The 22,257-nt window shown below is 41.6% G+C and overlaps 1 protein-coding gene across 1 annotated transcript in view; it reads right to left on the bottom strand.

The window, feature by feature from the left end:
• The window catches only part of LOC124606784 (echinoderm microtubule-associated protein-like CG42247), a 340,411-nt gene that overhangs the window by 50,974 nt on the left and 267,180 nt on the right, over positions 1–22,257 (bottom strand). Inside the window, exon 13 of the mRNA XM_047138847.1 lies at positions 5,218–5,509. Coding sequence (XP_046994803.1) covers positions 5,218–5,509 — 292 coding nt within the window. The remainder of the gene's footprint in view (positions 1–5,217; positions 5,510–22,257) is intronic.

The following is a 22,257-nucleotide window of genomic DNA, read 5'->3' on the forward strand; positions in this document are numbered from 1 at the left end:
ACTAGAAGAAGGATCGGTTGGTAGGACATTTTCTGAGGCATCAATGGATCACCAATTTATTATTGGAGGGCAGTGTGGAGGGTAAAAATCGTAGAGGGAGACCAAGAGATGAATACCCTAAGCAGATTCAGAAGGATGTAGGTTTCAGTAGGTACTGGGAGATGAAGAAGCTTGCACAGGATAGAGTAGCATGGAGAGCTGCATCAAACCAGTCTCAGGACTGAAGACCACAACAGCAACAACAAGGTGGTTATTGCATTAATGATTTAAAGGGATGTTGAGATAGTATCAGTGGCTTAAGAAGTGATGTTAAGAAAAGTAATAAGATATTTCTTCTTCAGTAGTGTGACAGGAAACATGTTCCAAATTATGTGAGCAGTCAACATCAAATACTCATCTCCAAGGAATGCAATATGGAGCATCAATAGATAAAATTCTTGAATATTATACAGTATACTTGAGAAATATGTGTGCCGAGCAATGCCCAGAGGCATGCAAAAGACTCTCCAATAATTGACAGCGATGTTAGGAAGTTGTTAGAAAAAGTGATGGAGCTGTGTCAAAGATTTAAATTAAGATAAAAGCTTTGTTGACAAACAGAAACTGAACAAAGTCAAAACGGATTTTAGGACAGCAATGAAAGAAGTGCTCGGAGAATTCACAAGCAAATTTTTGCTTGTTGATCTGATGAAGAACATGAAAAAATTTGGCCTGATATAGTCACTAAAATGGTTAAAATCATATATACAGCCACTTAGTGATCATAATGACACTTAAATGGTGTATGAAAAAAGCTGAAAATGTGAATCTCATCTCCTGAAGTAGTTTCACTGTGGAAGACTGTAATTTATAAAATCATTTAAAATCACTCTGCAGAGTGGATCTTGGGTAGGATACCCATATGATTGTATACCGTTAATTCAAAAGAACTTACTTGGCTTCCAGCCACACTTTCCTATAGGTGAGTGGAGCAACAAAGTATTACAAATGATCAGAGATGGGATCATTTGAGCTTTCAGGAAGGATCATTGCAGAAATATGTGCAGTTACAGGTCTGTATTTCTCACATCAGCCTGTTGTAGAATTATAAATATGTTTTATGTTTGCATATTATGATCTTTTTGGAGATTAAAAATCTTCTCTGTAGAAGTCAACATGCATTCCACAAATAGCAAACTTGTAAAATTTAACTTGCTCTTTTTACAGAATAAATATCCACTTCAGTGGTTTTTTTTCTATAAACATGGTCCTCAGTTGTGGATGTTCACCTGATCAAATATTTTGTCAACTCACGCTGTTCATCAATGACATCAAAATAATCGGGTATGGCAGCTGATTTTAGATCACCAGAATGACCACTTGGCTTGACATCTTAATTTTGTAACAAAATTTTGGGTATATTTCTATTTTTCTCTTAAGCTTGCACTTTTTTTATCAACATCTACAACTGTACCCCGTTAGTTACCTGATGGTGTGTGGCAGACAGTACTTCTGCTACCACTATCTGATCCCACATTCCCCGTTCCATTTGTGAATGGTGGTGTGTGGTAGACTGATTCCTGAGGAAGGTTTGTGTATATAATCTATAGTTATTTCATGCAACTGGCTGTGAAAATGATGCCATTGCCATCTAGCAGAACTCACTGGAATCATCCACACAAAACATAAATTAAAGACCCCTATCACATTCTTCTGTCTGTATGAGAAGGCTAATTTTAGGAACTACTGTTGGGATTTTGATATGGTATTCATTAACGGACCGACTGATTCAGAAGGTAGGATTCTTGGCACAGGAGATAGGTTTAAGGCCACCCAACTGCAGGGACAGCTCGGTGTGAGCTACTGCTACTTGGAGGCTGGTACAAGCCACTATTTACTCCTAAACGACCTGTGATGCAAGAGGTATCAGATATTAAGCCGATAAGGACAGATTTTTTGATACAGAATTAATGTTTAAGGAGAGTGAAGGGAAATGCAAGGAATGGTCACAGACAAAATGTAGCTCACGCAAAACTGATACTGCAATTGAGTGGGCTGGCTGGTGTGGTAGCTCACAACACCCACATTTGCTACAAGATGTCACCACAAATGCCAGTTAAATATGAAACAGCTAACATTTGTGCCTCCAGAGAACTTTCTTGGCACACACAACTTAAATTGTTTAAGTTAAATGAGAGTGATGATATTCAGTTACCTAACATTGTTCTTTGAATTTTAATCATAACTCTATACAGTGGCCTGTAAGCAAAATTATAACTATGCCAGACAAGTCATTCAGCCATAGATACTTTGAGCTACCCATATGAAGCTGGGGCATGTGGCTAGTTTATACATATTGTAAACAGTGACGGCTGTATCACGTTTCCTCTGGGTACTACTGAAATTATCTTTACATCTGTCAGTTTTGCTCCATTAAGAGTGACGTTTTGAATTCTCTCTGCAAGGAAATGTTGAATCCAGTCACAAATCTGGCATGACACTTGGTTTCATTAAACGACAGTGCAGAACTGTATGACATGGCTCCTTGTGGTCAAGGACCACGGCATTAACCTGAGTGCCATTGTTTATGGCACACTGGATCTCATGGAGAAACAGAGTGAGCTGAATTTCGCAAGATCTCTGTTTGCGGAGTCCATGTTGACTTTATCGACGAGATTATTGTTCTTCAAAAATGTCATGCGAGTGTAAAACAAGTTCTATAATTCTAGAAAAAAATCGATGTCAGCGATATAGGTCTACAGTTATGTGCTTCTATTCTACAGCCTTTTTCGAAAATGGGAATGAATTGTGTATTTTCCCCGTCGGTAGGTAGGCCCAAAGTAGGTAGTAGGTAGTAGCTCGTAGGCCCTATGCTTCAGTCCTCCAGTGACCTAGGATAAATTGCTGCTGTAAGGAGAACAACTTCTTTCACATAATCTCCGTAGAGTATTACAGTCTCTCATCTTGTCCACATTCCTTTCCACAACTAAGTGACTGTATTTGCTTTTCACTTACCTCAATATCTGCCGTTTCAGCACTCGTGTGATGATTGAAAAGGGGGGACTGTGTTATGATCATCCATACTGAAATATTTTCGCAAGATCAGAGTCAGTATTTCGACCTTCTCTCTGTAATTCTCCATTTCGATGCCAGTATGGTCACTGAGTGTCTGAGTAAATGATTTCCGTCTGCTTACTGATTAGTAAGACTGGAAATTCTTAGGGTTTCTAGTCAGATTGATAGGCAAAATTTTACCTTCAGACACCGAACGCTTCTCTCATTGCTCTCCTTACGCTCATTTTCACTTTGTACAGCTTTTGTTTGACAGCTAGGTTTGACTTCTCTCAAATCTGACATGAAGCTTTCTTTGTTTATGAAGCAACTTTCTAACAAGTCTATTGAACCATGATGAATCCTTCCTATCCTTTACGACCTAGCTCAAAACATTTTTCTGGGGCATGTTGAAAGATGCTTTTCTATTTTACCCATTAGTGCTCCACATTTACGTCCTAAGCACTAAATATTTGATGTTAGCTACTCTGATACTCTGCGATTTGTATCTTGTCACTCATGCTAAACAAAAATATTTTCCTACCTTTCTTCATAATTCTTGTAACACCTGCAGTGATTGATGCTAGCAGGATCCTGTGGTCACTAAGCCCTTTTCTACGTTAACTGACCCAAAAAGTTCAGGTCTGTTTGTTGTTAGAAGGTCTGAGACGTTGCCCTCACAACTTGGTTCTCTCATCAGGTGCTCCACATAATTTGAGGACAAAACATTCAGAATAACATCCCAGCAGTCCTTGTCTCTGGCACCAGTTTTGATTCTATAACAGACAAATTGAAGTCTTCCCCTATTACAACAACGTCATCAGGGAAGCTATTCACGAAATTCTGCAAATTCGAATAATTACTAACTGCAGTATGTACACCAAACGCAGTCCAAACATCTGTGAGTAAAATAATGTCTTCCAAATAGATCGCATGATCCTGTATGACAGTATCAAATTTCACTTCGCTAGAACGAGGAACCAGCATTTCAACGAGTAGCCTTACGATGGTCATTATCTGTTCGAAAAATATCACGCGATGTCGACAGTTCTAAAAAATGCAATTATTTTAAATCCGGGTAGGAAATATTCAGAAATATTTCTGCCTAATTTAAATTACGGTACCGTATGTAGTACATTAATGGAAGAATGTATTTTAATATATTCATATTATTCATATGTACTACACTCAATTCTTAGCTTTATTGGCAAACAAATGCACAAAATATGAACACAATTTTCAAACTCCAGAAAAGAGCCACAAGAATAATAACTAAAAATACTAGTCGAGTTCATTATAAAGATCTGTTAGAACACTTGGGATTTTCACTGCTCCATGTGAATACATTTACCAGTCAGTTGTACACATCAAAAATAACGTTGGTAATCACTGCACAAAGAGCTCTGTCCATGACCATGTAACAAGAGATAGACTCAACTTACATTTACCAAGAAAAAATAAACATAAAACTCAAAACAGCATTTTCTACCAAGGAATAAAACTGTACAATATATTACCACAAGAGATTAAAGAAATTACAGAAATACACTTATTTAAAAAGGCAGCTAAAAAGTACCTGTTATGCAATACGTTTTATACATTGAAGGATTACTTAGCTAAAACAGAGTAGGGGTTTGATAGAAAATGTTATACAAATAAATAATTATAATAATGACTATAACATATCCAACATTCTACATAACATCTTCACTTTATATTCTTTTTTTCCTTCTTATTTTCCTTTCTAGAAATACTTACCCCCAAGCTATGCATAGCACAATGAACTATATTTCAAGTGTGTGTGTGTGTGTGTTTGTAGTGTTATGAAACAACGTGTGTATAGTGTGTGCAGTGACTGGTAGTGAGATATGAGTGAAAAATTGTGGCGTTAGATTATTTATTAAGTTATTTGTAAAAAAAAAAAAGTGTTGTATACCAGGAGTAAATCTAATGATTGTCTCTAACTAGAAGTCTGTAAATGTATGTGTATACGGATTAGGCTATTTTAAATTGATCTAATTTTGTAAATAATTTGACATGTCCTATATCCTTGTAAAAAGAGATCTACGCATGAATAAAGCTACTACTACTACTACTACAACGTATCTTCAGAGCCACTAACTACGAGCCACGCCTGGTCCACGCGCAAGCAGCAGCTATGAAACGCGGAAGGCCTCTGGCGCTCACCTGGGTTGTACCCGACGCAGTTGAGCGGGCTGCCGCACACTCGCACGCTGGCGACGGGCGCGCCGTTGTCGGCGTTGAGCACGACGAGGTAGCCTTCGCTGCTGCCCGCAGCCAGCGCCACGCCGAACGGGTGGAAGCACAGCGACACCACCTCGTAGGCCACCTGCGCTGACCACAGCAACTTGTGGCGCCGCCACAGCGCCACCAGCTTGTCGTGGCCGCCCGTCGCAAACAGTTCGTCGTCCGGGTGCACAGCCAGGCCCCACAGCTGCCGTGAGTGTCCCAGCACCACCTGCGGTCCCATTCAGTCCTCGCGTCACAGCTCGATCGCTTTGCCCTTCGCACCGGAGTACCCCGGGCACTTGCATTTCTGAACCAAATTCGTATGAAGAAGCAATGAATTGTGACGACTGTGAAAAATGGAAGGAAGCCTTAGATAATGAGTATAAATCCTTACTTGAAAATGAAACGTGGATTTTGACTGATTTACCACCAGGCAGGAAGGTAATTAGTTCGAAATGGGTGTTCAAGGTGAAAGAAACGTCAAATGGTGAAATTGCACATTGTAAGGCTCGTTTTGTAGCGAAAGGTTATTCCCAAATACCAGGAATAGACTATGAGGAAACGTTCTCGCCTGTTGTTCGTCATTCTTCACTTAGCATCCTGTTAGCTTCATCAGCTGAATTTAACCTTGACATTGAACATATGGATGTTCAAATTGCGTTCCTATATGGTGATCTCGATGAAGAAGTTTACATTCGTCATCCTGAAGGCTACGTGAAGAAGGGGGAGGAGATGAAGGTTTGCAAGCTGAAGAAGGCAATTTATGGTCAAAAGCAGGCGTCACGCGTTTGGAGTATGAAATTAGATATGACATTACATAAAATGAACCTAAAGAAGTCAGAATATGATTCTTGCATTTACTTCAGAATTGAGAAGCAAAATATACTCATTATGGCTGTTTATGTAGACGACTTGATCATCTGCTCTAATAGAAATAATAAGTGGAAGAAAGAATCGAAGAAAGGATTAATGAATCAGTTTAAGATGAGAGATCTTGGTGAACTTAGTTGGTGTCTTGGCATGAGAATAAAACGATACAGGAAACAAGGGGCGATTAGTATTTATCAAAACAAATATGCAGCAAACATACTCAAGAAATTTGGTATGGAACATTGCAATCCGGTTGCATATCCATTTGAACCTGTTTCAAAGCTGCAGAAATGTGAAAATAAATTGACAGATGACGAAAACCTTGTGTTACATCGCATTCCTTATCAGAAAGCCGTAGGATCACTATTGTATTTAGCTCAAAGTACAAGATCGGACATTGCATATGCTGTGGGGGTTCTAGGCAAATTCAATTCTAATTATCGGAAAATCCACTGGGAAGCGGTCAATCGAATTATGCGACACATTAAAGGCACAGTCAATGTAGGACTAATTTACCGAAAAAGTGGAACAACTGAAATTGAGGGTTTCTGTGACGCTGATTATGCATCAGACCTCCATCAGCGGCTATCAACGACCGGCTATATCTTCAAGTTAGCTGGGACAGCAGTTTCCTGGACTTCAAAACGACAACAAACCGTCGCTCTATCAACTACGGAAGCTGAGTATATGGCTCTATCAGAAGCAGCGCAAGAAGCGGTAACCTTCAAGGATTGCTTCGTGAATTGTGTGTTACGCATAGTGAAAAACCAGTAAGTGTACGCTGTGATAATAGAGGTGCCATTGCACTGAGTCACAATGGTGTGCATCACGCTCGAACAAAACACATTAACGTGAGGCACCACTATATTCGTGATTTAATTAAAACAGGAAAATTCAGTGTAAAACCTGTAAGTACCGATAAGCAGCAAGCTGATTTTTTGACAAAGGCACTGCCTAAAGGTAAACATGAGCGGTGCTGTCAAACTGTGGGACTTTCAGAGTTCACGAACTGACATCTCGAGAACTTGTGGGGGTATTGGGAACAATCATATTTTACTATTTGATGTGTTATATGTATGGTAGTTTATGTTTTCTCTTTGATCTTCGTTATGTAATATCGCTGAATACATAGTCTCTAAAAATGTGTGTTCCTGGCAATATGGTGTATTGTGTATTTGATTAAAAGGTCAACTTTATAATCGCACAGAGGACTAATTCGAGTCAATATATAATATTTCCGAAAGACGAAAACGGAATTTAGGAAACTGTTTCTCGCTGTTGTGTTTGCATATTAAGCTCTGAAGCGAATTTGCCAGCCCAGTCAAATATGGCGTTTGGAAAACAGATGTTCCAATTTCTGATTTACTCAGCACAATCTCTTCACTTAAATACAGAGGGGTCCAAAAAAATGTATCCACTGTTTAAAAGTCCATAACTGGCAAACTAACTGACAGAGTTGTCTCATCTTTGGTGGTGTAATAGTTTGTAGTTCCGGCAATCGCCACGCAAGCATAGTATTATGTTGTTTTGTTTTGTCAGATGACAGTCGCCAGATAGTGTTTTGTTCTTAGTTCCACCTAGTTACTCGAGTAAACATGGCTGGTGCAAGGTTTACGTTCGATGAAAGGAAGTCAGTTTTGAAGTGGTATTTTACCTGTCATCTGAGACTTGTATGGAGAGGGAAGAGTTTATTTTCAACAAGATGGTGCCCCAGACCACTACCAAAATCGTGTTAGGGCGTATCTCGACGAAAATCTACCAGGAAGATGGATAGGCCGTAGAGGTGCTGTGGAGGATCCACCACATTCCCCAGACCTAACTCCTCTGGACCTTTACCTGTGGGGAACACTAAAGGACGTCGTTTATCGACAAAAGCCACGCACATTCGATGACCTTGGAGAATCCATTGTACATTCATGTGCAAATATCCAACAGAACACGTTGCAGTCAGTAGTTCGTGCTGCAGTTCAGCGGCATCGTTTGTGTGTGGATGTTAATGGTGACCATTTCGAACACCTACAGTGATGTCTTTAAGTTGGGCTTTAAGCTACACTTCCACCAAAAATGAGACAACTCCGTCAATTAATTTGCAAGTTACGGACTTTTAAACAGTGGATACATTTATTTAGACCCCTGTGTATTAAGCTAAGTTTACACGACGACATTGGGTTGCGCCATTGCGCCACTCGTTGCGTGGAAAGAATTACACGCAAGTGATTTCACATATGCCTGTAGACACGGCGACGCCAGTATACACTTCAGCTTCATCGTTTTGTGGATCCCTGAGTCGTGTCTGAAATGAGAGTTTTGGCAGCTGCACATCGCACGAGTTGTGGTGGAGTTAAAGCTTGTTGCGTGGAATCACTGCATAGAAAAAAAAAAAAAGAGAAACGCGTTTCGATTCGGACTGGATGAAGAAAAGACGTCAGCGCGGTTGCTCAGCATCCTTGCTGAAATAATTTATAACAGAAGATCCAAGACGTTCTTTTAATTATCTTAGAATGTCTCCAAAACTATTCACATTTCTTCTAAATAGAGTGATAAGGAATAAAGATACTGTAATGCATGAAGCGCTGTCGCCAGAACCGAAATTACACATCATATTGCGTGCATTACAATCGAGAACACTCGACATGCTATAAGATACAGTTTTAAATGGTGATGCCGCTATTTCATTAACACCAATAATTATTAACATTAACAGGCTAATTATTAACATTAGCAACAATAATTATTCGAAGCAGGCCGCATTAAGAAGAGAATGGTTTGCAAACTACTCTCTTGAAGATTGATCTGTACAGTGGCAATATTTCAAATTTCTAATATATGTGAATGGGGAGCACTGCAGCGATGTTTTAAATAGATGAATATTGATTAAAGAATGCAGCTTCTTGAATTTGTGTAGCCTTCCCTCCTGTCAACAATGTTCCTTAACAAAGAGTTGGCCTACTCGTACGTCTTGTAGACGAGAGCATTGCCACAGCTAGAATTACACTTGTTTGTATTTTTCTTAATTTAGTTGTATATGTGCTCCTAGCACAATAAATTTTACCCTGCAGCTCAGATATTGTCAAACCATCTATGTTATGATCGCACATGACGGTCTCAGCGTCAGCAATATGTTGCTTATTTTTGTAATCAGCATCAATGAAATCCCACGAACTCCTATGCAAAGCATATATATCCATAAAGCGAACAGTATTCTCCGTTTCCCATTTCATGTTTCAGTTTGTCTACACTCTACAAACACACATAACCTCAAAACTCGTGCAACCAGTGTCGCCGAAGTTGGAACACGCCGAAAGTTTTTAGTTTCAGCAACGGAAAGACGCTACCGAGCTGTCAATACCAAAGACTCGTCTCCCAGACTATAGCTGCGCAAACGCGTGGCGCGCATGCGTAGTGGCCGTTAGCGCAGTTACCTGCAACCTAATGTCGTCGTGTAAACTAGGCTTAGAGATACCCAGTTTCATGCTCATTCTGGTTCTCCTTCAGCGCACAATAAGTCACCCATCCATATAAGTCGAATATTTTGAAAACCTGACAATCCAACCACGTTTCTTGGGAACGAAAACCGATTGTCGAAGAGGAAGACCGGCAGCAAGAATCGGATTTCCAGAATCGATTGCGAAGTGTTTATGTGGACAGTTAGAAACGGTATTGTGAAATCTGTTTACGTAATCTGATTTCGGGAGCCCCATGTAAACATAGGGGGAGCTTGCACTGTAGACTGCAGTCTCAGTGATACTGTCAACGATCGCAACTGGTCGCTCGACAGACATCTATAAAACTCACTGTGGGTCCGATTTCCTTCGTCGGTTTTTGGAGGGATTACAGAGGTAGAACCTAATCTACGAGAAATAGTGTTTTCAAGGTTCGATCGCTGGGGAAGTGGAAAGTAGAGAGGAAATAAGAAACGTTTTGTTTGCAACACTTAGCTACACCTTCCAGTTACGTCTCTAATGCGTTAATGCTCCGGCTTAAGACATTTTTCCTCACATGGTACCAACTTTTTAATACTCTACGTGTAGTTCAGCTGTCTGTGCTTTCAGCCAATTCTCTGCTCTGTTCGTTATCTGTTCCAAAATGCTGTCGCCCTGGCCAGCGTCTCTTGTGGGCAAAGAGGTGAAAACGTGATGGAGCCAAGCCCAGGCTGTATAACGGGTGATCAAACACTTCCCACTGTAAACGCTGCAGGAGCATCTTTATTGCAGCTGCAGAGTGCGGCTGAGCATTGTCATAAAGAAGGTCAATGCCTGATGACACATTCTCTTCGCTTGTTCTAAATTGCCCTTTCTACCCTGTGGTTATAATTAAAGGGCATATACGGAGGTCCAGTGTGCGCTGTAATTACCGCATGGCAGCGAGGCAGGCATGCTAATGCATTAATGTGGACCGATTTACGCCAGAAAAAATTTAGTTCCAATTGTAGCCAGTGGGTGCAGATCTGGCGCTGCGTTTGTATGATGGAATGACATCTACACTGCCATCTGACAACCAATAATGTGAGTGAACATTATGGATATTGCAAAAAAGAGACCTTGCGCTGTTAGCAAAACTATTTTATGTGAACAGAAGCAATTACAGTGCTGCATTGAAAGAGTATCACCGACTGAAACATCTGAGGAGAGAGGCCCGATGTCATTAAATGATTTAAAGAAGATGATACTGAAATTTGAGAACACAGGTGAGCTGGGTGTGGCGCATGGAAGAGGAAAGCGTCGTATTTCGGTGGAATTTATTGACGAGGTTGCCGTTGCTGTAACTGAGCATGCAGAAAGTGCCCCAGGTATTGCTAGTGCTCGTGCAGTACCGTGGGAATTGTCCATCCTGTGGTCAAGAGTATGGAAAGTCTTTCTGTATATTTTACACTGGTAACTATACAAGATCCAGACAGTGCAGCAGCTGGAAGCTCATGATCAGCAGCAACATCCTGAATTTGCTCTTCAGTTTCCGGCACGGATCATAGTTTACAACATGTGGTCGGACACTATTCTACAGAATTGTGAGGGGCGTTTTACACTACAGAGTACAGTGAATACGCAGAACTGACGAATTTGGGGTTCTGTTAAACATTGTGTTGGGCACGAAGAGCCACTGCATTCGCCTTTAATCTCGCTCCATTCTTTTTTGAAGAGAATACGCCCAGAGGGGCTCTCAGGTGTATCATGGCGTCTGTACATTATCAAGACCTCCTTGTACAGTATGTGATTCCTGCTTTCGAAGAGGGTATCTGTGTGGAAACCACTGTGTTCATGCAAGATGTGGCAACATCTCAGGTAGCTCGCCCTGTAAAAGATCTGCTTACTGCAACCTTCCATGACTGTGTTATCACCAGAGGTTTTCCATATGCATGGATTGCAAGTTCAGCTGATCTGAATCCGTGTGACGTTTGGCTCTGGGGATATGTAGAAGAACACGTTTACAAGAGACATGTTCAGTAGCGAGCAGCTGTTAATCACGTCGTTTTACGGATATAGCATCGCGTTGACGTCTCTGGTGCTCATACTGAGCAACCTGCTTAAATAGCAGTTAATAATAAAAAAGCGACATTATGTCTTTGTCACTTGTTTCACTTTTCATTCCGGCATCCCACTCCTAATCGTTACATAAGGAAACATTTCCAAACGTCTTCACTGCATTCGCAGCGCCAGATTTTGACCTGGTGGCCAAAATTGGAACTAATATTTTTTCAGCGTAAATCGGTTCCGCATTAATGCTTTAGCGTATCTGCCAAGTTTAGCTTCTATACGATAATTACAGCCCACACTGGACCTCTGTGAGTAGCTGCCCTTTAATTACAACCATTACGTAGATCTTGAAAGAGTCAATGAAGGTTGTGTCACATTCCATGAATTCCACCAATAGAACTCATTTACGGTCCCAGAGCACAGTAGCCATACACTTTCTTATGGAGAGCGTTCGTCGTTCGTTTGTACTTCTTTGGTTTACTAGGGAAATGAGACTGCATTCACCATTTGGAATTGCTCTTCTATTTCTTCGTTTTCGAGTTGGACGCATGACTCGTTCCCTGTGTCAGTTCTGTTGAAAAAAATCTCGTCCTTCGTCATGGTAACGCTGGAGAAACTTTAAGTCAGTATCCATTCGCTATGTTTTGCGATGTTATGTTATGCTATGTTAACTGGGGACCTAGAAACGACGGAGAGGCTCCGTCCCCGCCGCAGCCGCAGTTGTCGACAACCCCACGACGACTACCGCAGTCCACTTCACACCTCCGCCGCCCCACACCGAACCCAGGGTTATTGTGCGGTTCGGCCCCCGGTGGACCCCCCAGGTAACATCTCACACCAGACGAGTGCAGCCCTATGTTTGCGTGGTAGCGTAATGGTGGTGTACGCGTACGTGGAGAACTTGTTTGCGCAGCAATCGTCGACATAGTGTAGCTGAGGCGGAATAAGGGGAACCAGCCCGCACTCGCCGAGGCAGATGGAAAATCGCCTAAAAACCATCCAGAGACTGGCCGGTTCACCGGATTCACCGCGGATCTCGACACAAATCCGCCGGGCGGATTCGTGCCCGGGGGGGGGGGGGGGGGGGGGGGGAAGGGGGGGGGGACCGGCGCTCCTTCCCGTTCGGAAAGCTGTGTGTAAGACCGCACGGCCAACCGGGCGGGCGTATTTTGCGATGGTTGGACAGCATCTTGTACACCCGTCCCAGACAGGCTTTGGAGTCCTGAAGTCTCTCTCTCACAGTGGTGCAGAGAGCTGATAGTGAAGTTTCGGGAAACGTATAACTCAACACAAAAATTGTGAACAGACGATTTTCTTCAATCGCCTGATCCACTCACCGAACAAGATCGTCGTTTGACTCTCGCTTCCCTTCCTGGCCGTCTGCGTAATGGACGTCTGTCTGTAAGTCCTGTTTCGAAGTTCCTGCGATATTGTCGCACCTCGGAGGCATTCTTGAAAGTTTCATCGTACACTTTACTCATTAGTCGATGAATCTCGGCTACATTGCAGCCATCAGAAAGAAGAAATCGAATGACAGCACAAATTTCACACTTGGCGGTAGACACTACTGTTCTAGGCATATTCAGGAGCTCACTGCGCGCTCAGAAATGACAAGCACGACGTGACGCGATCAGTGGGCATAGTAGAGACACTGCGCAACACATCTGCGCAAAGTTTCGTAGCATTTTCACTGTTATTTTAATTTCGCGGCTGATCGGACCTTCCGAAATGTAATCCACGTAACTGTACATTCGTTTCTATGTTACTGGAATAACCAGACAAATTTCACGATACATGATATGAATAGAAATATGTTTTCTGGCATACTCTAGATGAGTCGTGATCGCACGGAAAAGCAAAAATACGGGCTTGCGTTTTTTCGCTGCTGTTTCGGGAGATTTTTTATAATTGACCACTTGCGCTTTTACAGAACTAGTTGCTCTCTGTACATTAGCTCTGGCTTGCCTTGCTGCTGATGAAACCAATCGGCTAAAATAGCTGTTTTTTCCCCAATATAAGTGACCATTTTTGTTATTCAAATTTCTTTTCAGTTTACTAGGAATCATGGATTCAATTCTTAGTTTTTCTCTGCATTCTGGTAACGGACAATTTTCAGGTCCTTTGAATGTAAATCCAAAGTTTAAATAATTCTGTTGGTACTTACGGGATGTTTGAGAGCTACTTTCACTCGGCTTACATTTGGAATCGTGTCGCTCCCACTTTTGTACTGTTATCTGTTTCTGTCGCTCAATTATCTTCAAATTTTTTCCCTCTAATCAAAAACTTATTTACATCGAAAAATTAAAACATTAACCGGACAATGCATACACGTGTGTAATTAAAAATCAGCCTCGAAATATGCCACAACATGGACAGCGAGTCTGCAAAAAAATGACTGGTGAAGACAAGCTGTCAGCGCGATAGACAGAGTCTCTCGTATTGTTGCTGACTCGTACGTTAGCTCCCTCTCATTGTTGCCAACACTTTTGCCAGCGTGCCGTGGGAACTTGCTAGATTGTAAAGTGTACCGCGAAGAAGAAAAGGTTGAGAACCACTAGTCTAAATATTACGAGCTGAGTGATCTATCTCGTAAAAATGTGTTGGTCCTCTGATGTAAAATTCCATGAAAACAATATTAATATCTAACCCACCACAAGAGTTTTCTCCATAATCGGCGTTTCCTAATATATTATGCTTCTTATCTTCATATTGTTTTGGTACGTGCACTGGATAAAGCAAAAATCATTAAACGTAAACGCTTATTTTATTTACACTACTGGCCATTAAAATTGCTACACCACGAAGATGACGTGCTACAGATGCGAAATTTAACCGACACGAAGAAGATGCTGTGATATGCAAATGATTAGCTTTTCAGAGCATTCACACAAGGTTGGCGCCATTGGCGATACCTACAACGTGCTGACATGAGGGAGGTTTCAAACCGATTTCTCATACACAAACAGCGGTTGACCGGCGTTGTCTGGTGAAACGTTGTTGTGATGCCTCGTGTAAAGAGGAGAAATGCGTACCATCACGTTTCCGACTTTGATAAAGGTCGGATTGTAGCCTATCGCGATTGCGGTTTATCGTATCGCGTCATTGCTGCTCGCGTTGGTCGAGATCCAATGACTGTTAGCAGAATATGGAATCGGTAGGTTCAGGAGGGTAATATGGAACGCCGTGCTGGATCCCAACGGCCTCGTATCACTAGCAGTCGAGATGACAGTCATCTTATCCGCATGGCTGTAACGGATCGTGCAGCCACGTCTCGATCCCTGAGCCAACAGATGGGGACGTTTGCAAGACAACAACCATCTGCACCAACAGTTCGACGACGTTTGCAGCAGCCTGGACTATCAGCTCGGAGACCATGGCTGCAGTTACCCCTGACGCTGCATCACAGACAGAAGCGCCTGCGATGGTGAACTCAACGACGAACCTAGGTGCGCGAATGGCAAACCTTATTTTTTCGGATGAATCCAGGTTCTGTTTACAGCATCATGATGGTCGCATCCGTGTTTGGCGACATCGCGGTGCACGCACATTGGAAGTGTGTATTCGTCATCGCCATACTGGCGTATGACCCGGCGTGATGGTATGGGGTGCCATTGGTTACACGTCTCGGTCACCTCTTGTTCGCATTGACGGCACTTTGAACTGTGGACGTTACATTTCAGACGTGTTACGATCCGTGGCTGTACCCTTCATTCGATCCCTGCAAAACCCTACATTTCAGCAGGATAATGCACGACCGCATGTTGCAGGTCCTGTACGGGCCTATCTGGATACAGAAAATGTTCGAATGCTGTCCTGGCCAGCACATTCTCCAGATCTCTCACCAATTGAAAACGTCTGGTCAATGGTGGCTGAGCAACTGCCTCGTCACAATACGCCAGTCACTACTCTTGATGAACTGTGGTATCGTGTTGAAGCTGCATGGGCAGCTGTACCTGTACACGCCATCTAAGCTGTGTTTGACTCAATGCCCAGGCATATCAAGGCCGTTATTACGGCCAGAGGTGGTTGTTCTGGGTACTGATTTCTCCGGCTCTATGCACCAAAATTGCGTGAAAATGTAATCACATGTGAATTCTAGTATAATATTTTTGTCCAATGAATATCCGTTATCATCTGCAGTTCTTCTTGGTGTAGCAATTTTAATAGCCAATAGTGTAGTAGTCAGACGTTATGGGCGGAAACAGGTTACATTTGTTATAAAAGTGTAATGAAACACTTCACATGTATTGTTAAAAAATCGTCAGAAAACTAAATGCTTCCTGCCAAAATGATATTTTGTCTTCTACTCCTGTGGGAGCATTGAACTAAACGATCTGCATTGAAACAAGTACAATAATTTATAAGAACTGTGCAGGGTAATTCAAAAAGAAAAACAGATGTCATTAGTTAATTAATTTATTTATTATTATGAAAGGTAGAAACACATTGCGCATGTCACTGGATAGAGGAAGATTCCAAGTTTTATATTCGCACAGACACTGCACCATACACTCAACACATTCAGCATGCGTTGCTCGTGAAATATCGAAACGGTAGTCCATTTCATCCCACAGACGAAGCAACTGGTCCCTGTTTATTTAATCTACATCTGCAACAGTTCGATTTCTCAGCTTTTGAAGAGTAACTGCCACACATGTAGGCTAAAGACTTTGTCTTTCGTGTACCCCCACACAAAACACTCGAAAGGTGAGAGTTCTGGTGACATGGGACACCAAAGCAGTGAACAAGATCTTCTCGTCTACTTCTCTCAATCCATTGTTGTGGGATGGTGTTGTTAAGATAACGCTGCCCCTCACTGTGAAAGTGAGTCGATGCGAGATCCTCCACAAAAATGAAATAATTGGAATCTTCGTGAAGTTTAGGAAACAAACAGTTCTGCAACGTGTCCAGGTATGACATTCCTCTCAGAGTTTTCTCCGTAAAAAAGAACGCTCCATAAACTTTGTCAGCACAAATGTCACAAAACAAATTCAGTTTCGTTGAGTCTCTTTCACGTTCGACAACGACGCCAGGATTCTGTGACACCCAAATTCTTCCATTATGGCGGTATATTTTACGCGATAAATGAAATATTGATTCGTCCTAAAAGGCGAGTCCTTCGGAAAAAGTATCCTCTGCCGCATCCTGGACAACTCAAATGCAAAATTCGTAGCTACTGTTATAGTTGCTGGGGTTGCTGTTACTGCTGCAGTAACTGCAATCTGTAAGGCTTCATATACTGGTATCATTTCAGAACACACCTAAGCGTTGTTTGCGGAAGTACAAGCTCGTGGCCCGCCTTCCAGGGGCTCAGTATTAACGCATCTCCGATGCGCTCAACGTTTTCATCAGACGTGCGTGGCTGGCCAGTGCTCTTCCCATTGTATAAGCAACTAACTTGAATGCGAGTCATAAATCTACTTGTGCAGAGGCGGTTTCTTGCTGACTCGGCAGCGGAATCTACGTTGCACTTGAACAATGGATTGACTTCGCGCATATTTCATCACATAAATGATTTCTCTTGTGGTGTAGTCATCATATTAATACCAAGAAACAAGAGCACAGCTGTGTCAAAACTTTGCACTTTCCTCTATCTAGTGACACGCGCAATATGTTTCTATCTTTTATAGCTTGCTTTAAGGAGCTAGAGATCTTCACTGTAGCCTCACAATATATATATATATACATATATACACATATATATATATATATATATATATATATATATATATATATATATTCACTTATGAAATTTATTGTTAACAATCCCAACGAATTCAAAAGTAATAGCAGTGTACATGGCTATAACACTAGGAGAAAGGATTATCTTCACTACTCAAGGTTAAATCTAACTTTGGCTCAGAAGGGGATAAATTATGCTGCCACAAGAGTCTTTGGTCATTTACCTAATAGCATCAAAAGTCTGACAGATAGCCATATAGCATTTAAAAGGAAATTAAAAGAATTTCTTAATGGCAACTCCTTCTACTCATTAGATGAATTTTTGAATATAGTAAGTGGGTAATTTCCCCAAACCCCACAAAAAAATATTAAGTGTCATGTAATATTTTGTGTAATGTAACATCTTGTACAGACACCTTTTATTAACCTGACATGTTCCACATCATTACGAAGTGTCGTATTCATGATTTAAGGAACAAGTACTAATCTAATCTAATCTAACCTGCTTGTAATAAACAACTGAAATCTGTTCTTTCTTTTTGAATCTCCCGGTATTTATGTCACTTGTAAAAATAAAAAAACAAAAACAAAAAAAAAATTAAAAAGACTGTCAAATATAATGTTTCAAACCGCTTGTTACCATTTCATCCTGCCAAATGTAAAAACTTGTAACCACTGCATTATTATTGGTAATTTCGGAGACATTAGGTATAATACTACTACAACACGTCAACCAACTATCAAAAACAATTATTGATTTCAGCTATAATTGAGAAAAACTGTAAGAATAGGCTCCACTTTGCATAGTGCGGAATGACTCGGTTTTCGTCCTTCGTAGCGTGGCTTGGATGTTGATTTCAAACACAGCAGAGATAGGGGAGTGTGTGGTCTATATGTACATATGGTCTAAGCATGCACCCTGCAGGAGGTGATGTATCCATGTTCCACATGTAGCCACTGCTGTAATGAGGGGATGGCAATAGACCCCCGGCAAAGGCACAGACACAGAAGGGCCCCAAAACAGCCCGAAAAAAACAAGAAAGAGGGAGAAGAACTTGAGATCACTTATCCCCCTTGTTTTCCTATCTTCTGTTTACGAGAAGAAGTCTTTCCCTTGGTCTGCAATTATAAACGCACGGTATTGTCACAGTGTTATTTCTACAGCGTCATTTCGTCTAAGTAGCACTGTAAAAAAACGAAAACTACCGAACATATGTCTGTCGCTAATGTGGTTAATGAGGCAACAATGCAACTCATTCACACAGCTGCCGCCTACTCACACTCAGTAACCATTGTAGGATCTCCCAAATGTTGTTGAACGGGTATGAAGCAAATATGGTATTTAATCGAAGGCTTCCGATTTGAACTAGAGTGCTTCGAATAATTTCGTATAATAATAATTGAAATGAAAAACGGATCTCATAAATACCACAGCATTTCATGTGACTTTAATTCCCTGCTACGAAACACCTTAAATGAAAGCTCAGTACATCTCGAAAAATATGTAGCTGACTTTGGTGCCGTATAGAGCAGAGACAGTCATACAACGGAGCTAGATAAAGAAGTAGTTGCTTTCAAGTTTCAGATGAAACAACTGGTGACGAACATTAACACGATTTCCCATTTGGTTACTACTGAAGGTTTTTTTTTTCAAGGTTTAGGATGTTTACCCAAACATGGATACTGCTTTGAAGATATTTATGACAATGCCAGTGACTGCAGCATACTTTGAACACAATGTTAGCAATATTTTTTGTGTCATCAGCCTTCTGATCGGTTTGATGCGGTCCGCCACGGATTCTTCTCCTGTGCCAACATCTTCATTTCATAGGGCACCTGCATGCTTCATCTTCAGTTATTTGTTGGATGTATTCCAACCTCTGCCTTCCCCTACCGTTTTAACCGTCTATAGCTGCCTCTAGAAACAATGAGGTTATTCGCTGATGTCTTAACACATATCATCTTCTTCCTTCTTTTTGATAAAGTTTTCCATATGTTTCTTTCTTCACCGAGTCTGCGGAGAGCATCCTCATTCCTTACGTAAAAGTCCACCTAATTTTCAACAATCTTTTGGAGCATCACATCTCAAACGCTTCGATCCTTTCCTTTCTCGCTTTTCCACAGTCCACGATTAATTTCTATATAATACAGTGCTCCAAACGTACAACAATCTGTGCGACATAAACAAAAGTTGGTAGGCGTGTTTCTACACCTTGTAATGGTTCTTTATTTACGTGACCATTATGGCACTCCAACCCCAGTTCTCGATACCAGTAATATCGTACTACTTTTTTATGAAGTAACAGACATATTTTTGTGACAATATTCACATTTGGTTTTATTAATGTATAGGTACTCCGATGTATCGATATATTACAGTGATATGGTTCTTGTGTGTATTCATTTCTGTGACACTGTCATAATCTTTCACTTACTTGTAACGGTTGTGGCGCGAATGCGCACATAGCAGTCTTTGTTTCACTTTGCAGAAGTTAAGTTGTTATTTCGCTTTGTAAAAGCACAGTCAAGTCTTGTGTTTAGTTAAAGTGGAAATTAAATATATGAAGATTGATACAAAACTATTTTCTTGATGATGTGTCAATTAAGAGGAAGTATATGTGAATTTACAAGAAGTTTAATAAAAATGTGGATCGTGAACACCAAGTCAAAAATTATTTCTACCATACCATTGTTCTGATCTGGGATTGTTTGATCATTAAGAATTTCATAAAAAATGGTTCAAATGGCTCTGAGCTCTATGGGACTTAACATCTGTGGTCATCAGCCCCCTAGAACTTACAACTACTTAAACCTAACTAACCTAAGGACACCACACACATCCTTGCCTGAGGCAGGATCCGAACCTGCGACCGTTGCGGTCACGCGGTTCCAGACTGAAGCGCCTAGAACCGCACGGCCACACCGAAGAATTTCCTAAAAAACGCATTTGTTAGGTCTTCAAATACTGCTAAAATACAGATCTGGACCTTCCAACAGTCAAAGTGAAATCACCCTAAAATCAACAAGATGAGCCATAACAACTTCGACGAAATCTATGTGGGAATCCATTCAAGATAAGTGCCAAAATTAATGACTTTTTTTACAGTGACTTCATTATTTCCATTCTGACGATACCGTCCACAGTCAATAACTTCGTTGTTGCCCGATAAAGCGAACATATGCTGCGTGAGCATCATTATTAATCTGATTTCTAGCCCACTTTGCAAGTGGTGGTATTGTTAGAACATGTAGTTACGGTCTGCGGTGTGATTTCGGATGACAGCAGGAGCAATCTCGTGGTTATCCCATGAGCCCTGGTTGCAAATTTGTACGTCAGTCTGGTTATTCGACCTGTTGTGCTGCCATTCATGAACAGCATCCCAGGGGGTGTTTCCTAATAAGAAACTGCTCGCCCACGTACCGCTGTTGCAACACAACATGCTCTACAGAGTGTCGACATGTTGCTTTTGGCCTGCTCGGTCAAGAAATCTGTCTTCAATCGAGTAAGTATGGGACTGTGCCGTAGTAAAAATTGCTGTTTTGAAGAGCGCGCCGCAGCGCGTTGTGTGAAGCAGTCGCCCTCCGTTTCTGGCGGTGGCGCCGCTGTGGCAACCGCAGCTTTGGTGTCTCCCTCTGGTGGGAAAGGTTGCCTGTGCACGTGCATTTAAGGGGCGTTATGAGCTTGGCAGTGAGTCAGTCGGGGCGAGTCTGGTCAGTTGGTCAGCCGGGTCAGTGTGTGGCACTCAGTGTCTGTCTGTCGTCCGGAGTGCTAGTATGTGTTAGGCCGCCAGTCTGTTCGAGTTTGTTCGGGCAATGGTCATTGGCAGTTGGATCGATCGGTTGGTCGGTCGCGCACTGGGGCACAAGATGACTTGTCCCTCCTGAGCGTCGGCGTATGTGAGGTCGCCACGTCAGTCCAGTGGGCCGCGCCGTATAGCGAGGGGTAGTGGCTTCGAGGCCGACACGAGAGCAACAGGAGTCAACCCACGACATCGGTCTGGCTGGCGCGAGCTGCGTCGCCGTTAGACGGGAGATCGGCGCGCCTCCCTGCGTCCGTTGAAGCGGCTGGCAGCGGACAGTTAGGGAGAGCGTTTTGGGGGTGCTGCGCCCGATCTTCGCCAGACATCGCAGTTTAGTAGAAGTTAAGTGATTCGTGATATGTTGTTTCATTTATTTGTTAAACTCTACATGTTATCTTGGCCAGTCTCTCATTCCCAGCTTGCTGGTCTGTCTCTTGTTACGCATTTGTTAGGTAGTTAGTGTCTGTCTGTCGGTCTGCCGTACGTTAATAGCTACCTCTGTCATGTTTGTCGGATTCTGTGTTAACGAATTTATTGCTTAAGGTGTAAAGGCTGAATTCCTGAAATATGTTTTTTATCTTGCCTATAATGTTAAGAAGCGGTATATATGTAATGTAGAGCATGTTTGTACATTTTATGTAAGACTTGCCACCCTTCCACTGTAAGAGTTTTCTTTGAAAACAAGTTGCACTTTCGGTGGCAAGTAATTTTTTTTTTTTTAATGTGAGTGTTTTGTACCATTTCCATCCCTCCAATGGGGTGCATAGTTTATGTGTTTGTGTGAGTTGTTAAAATTTTTAGTTTAAAGTAATTTGGTGTGTCGCAGATTTGCACCAGTGTAGTCTTTCAGAGGTTTTTGTGAGCTGTCGTGACTACGGCCGTGTTAAAAGGGAGGGGCAAGGTTCTCAGCCCGAAAGCTCATACTGTCAAAGACAAAATTGTTATTTCTGCCTCTGAATAAATTGTAACTTGATGTCTAGAAGGAGTTTTCTGATTATAATTTTTAAATGTTTTCTTTTCTTTTCTTTTTTTTTTTAAAAAAAAGAAAGGCTTTTAAGGAATAAAATTTTCATTTGCTGAAAGAAATTTGTTTTCATCAGTTACCCAATGGCAACTACTTCCACGTTCAGATAGTGTGATTAAATGTGTTAATG

This window comes from Schistocerca americana, chromosome 3, assembly GCF_021461395.2.
Source record: "Schistocerca americana isolate TAMUIC-IGC-003095 chromosome 3, iqSchAmer2.1, whole genome shotgun sequence".
Taxonomy (NCBI): domain Eukaryota; kingdom Metazoa; phylum Arthropoda; class Insecta; order Orthoptera; family Acrididae; genus Schistocerca; species Schistocerca americana.